The 1,728-nt window shown below is 42.9% G+C and overlaps 1 protein-coding gene across 1 annotated transcript in view; it reads right to left on the bottom strand.

Annotated features, from left to right (window-relative positions):
• The window catches only part of KNTC1 (kinetochore associated 1), a 77,392-nt gene extending 76,536 nt beyond the window's left edge, over window positions 1-856 (bottom strand). Inside the window, exon 1 of the mRNA XM_012730918.1 lies at window positions 695-856. Within this exon, the coding sequence (XP_012586372.1) occupies window positions 695-823 (129 nt within the window). The 5' untranslated portion in view covers window positions 824-856. The remainder of the gene's footprint in view (window positions 1-694) is intronic.
• Window positions 857-1,728: the final 872 nt, after the last annotated feature.

Raw genomic sequence — 1,728 nt, 5'->3', positions numbered from 1 at the left:
AAGAAGAGAAACTGGGCCCTCTCTGGTGGCGCAGCTGGTTTAAGCACAGCACTAAGGAGCTAAAGCCATTTCAGCATGAGTTTGATCCCTGTCCCGGAGGTGACTCACATGGCGCAGCAGACCTCTCTCTGGCAGACCTCTCCTGACCCACCCGCTGCTCGCCTCAGCAATGTACTTTCGTTGATCTGCCTGTTCTGCTCCCCACTGTCTCTGGTGAATCCTCTCACTGCCCCTCTGGCCTGTACCCAGTTCTGCATGTACCAATAAATAAATCTTAAAAAAGAAAAGAGCTTATACAAAAAATACTAAAAAACAAAAACAAAAACAAACCTAAAAAAAATTAAAATATAGAAAGATATGCATGGAAAGGATAAAACTCAGCTCCAGGAGAATACTTAACTTGGGGGTGGATTATGGGAGGAGACTGATCGGGAAAGAATCCGAGGGGCTGTCATGAACCAGTGATAGATGTTCTTTGTAGCATTTTATATACATTCTGTGTGTTCAAAATGTCAAGAGAAGCTGTGAAAAATCCTCTTTTGGAAATGTCAAATGGAAATTTCAAGTAATCTGAGAGTGGACCTTGACTTTCCTACAAAGTGCTATATTCATTCACAAAACATGGGTCATCCTGCTACCTGGCCTCCTAAGCACTCAGTACACATTTTGTGAATGAAAACTTCATAATCATTACCTTTTCAGAAGAGATCTTCCCTAGCAAATCTACTTGATATAAAGCAGTTCCATGTTCTTTTCTTGAACCAACACCAAGGTACCCACTTCCTGTATCATCACTTGTTAGCAGCTCAATATTGTTCCACATGTTCCTAAGTTTGTCTTCCTGAGTCAGGAACCACTGCCTTCCCTGTGACAAAGGCAAAGGTACAGACCAAATTATATTGCTGCACAGTCTAGCTCCTTGAGAAATGAAATGACTTATGCAAAATAGTTATTTACTGTGGAAGTATGATTAATAAAGTCAAAACTTAGTGTCTTTGCAGTTTGCTCAGACAATGCTGGGAAACACAAAATAGATAAGAATGGTAAACTATATAATTTCCGTGGGAACCTGGCTATCAGGCCACAAGACCAATGCAGGCCACCCAGAATGCTCAGCAAACAGAACCCAGCAGTATACCTTCAGAGTAGAAGGCCCACCAAAACCTGATTATCCCATGGCAACTGCCAGAGACCCTCCCCCCATGTGGGTCTGCTAATCCTAAATAGCCTATTGGGCCATCATTCTGCTGCCTGAAGTTCTGCATTCCTATACAAGGTCAGAGCTGCCCTTTAGAAGTCAGTCATAGGAGCTAAACCTCACAATCAAGAACAGAAAGCTTGATAACCCTGAAAGGGTATATAAATCTTGAGGTATGACTGGGAATACCCAGGGGGCTGATGACTGAGGCATAAATTTGCTCCCATCTTATATATTTATCAGGTGGAATGACTAGGAACCCCTGAAGCTCATCAATGGACCCTCTTGTTGATAACAGGGGAACAGGAGAACCAGAGCTGGATCTCAATTATAATACTGAGTCATCAAGCAGATGAGAAGTACCAGGAGGGGAGACTCACAATCCCAGATCCTACAGGTAAACACATTTTCTAGTTACTTACCCTTTTCTTCTCTCCCTCCCTTTACAACCGATGCTGTGCAATTATTCTATCAATAAAAAGGCCAGGCTCTTGCTCTCAGCAGCATCCTGCATCATGTAGCCTGCTCTA

Source organism: Condylura cristata, unplaced genomic scaffold (assembly GCF_000260355.1).
Source record: "Condylura cristata isolate star-nosed mole 26May11 unplaced genomic scaffold, ConCri1.0 scaffold00029, whole genome shotgun sequence".
Taxonomy (NCBI): domain Eukaryota; kingdom Metazoa; phylum Chordata; class Mammalia; order Eulipotyphla; family Talpidae; genus Condylura; species Condylura cristata.
Note: the sequence above shows the minus strand (reverse complement) of the source record. Positions and strands in the feature narration are given on the sequence as shown.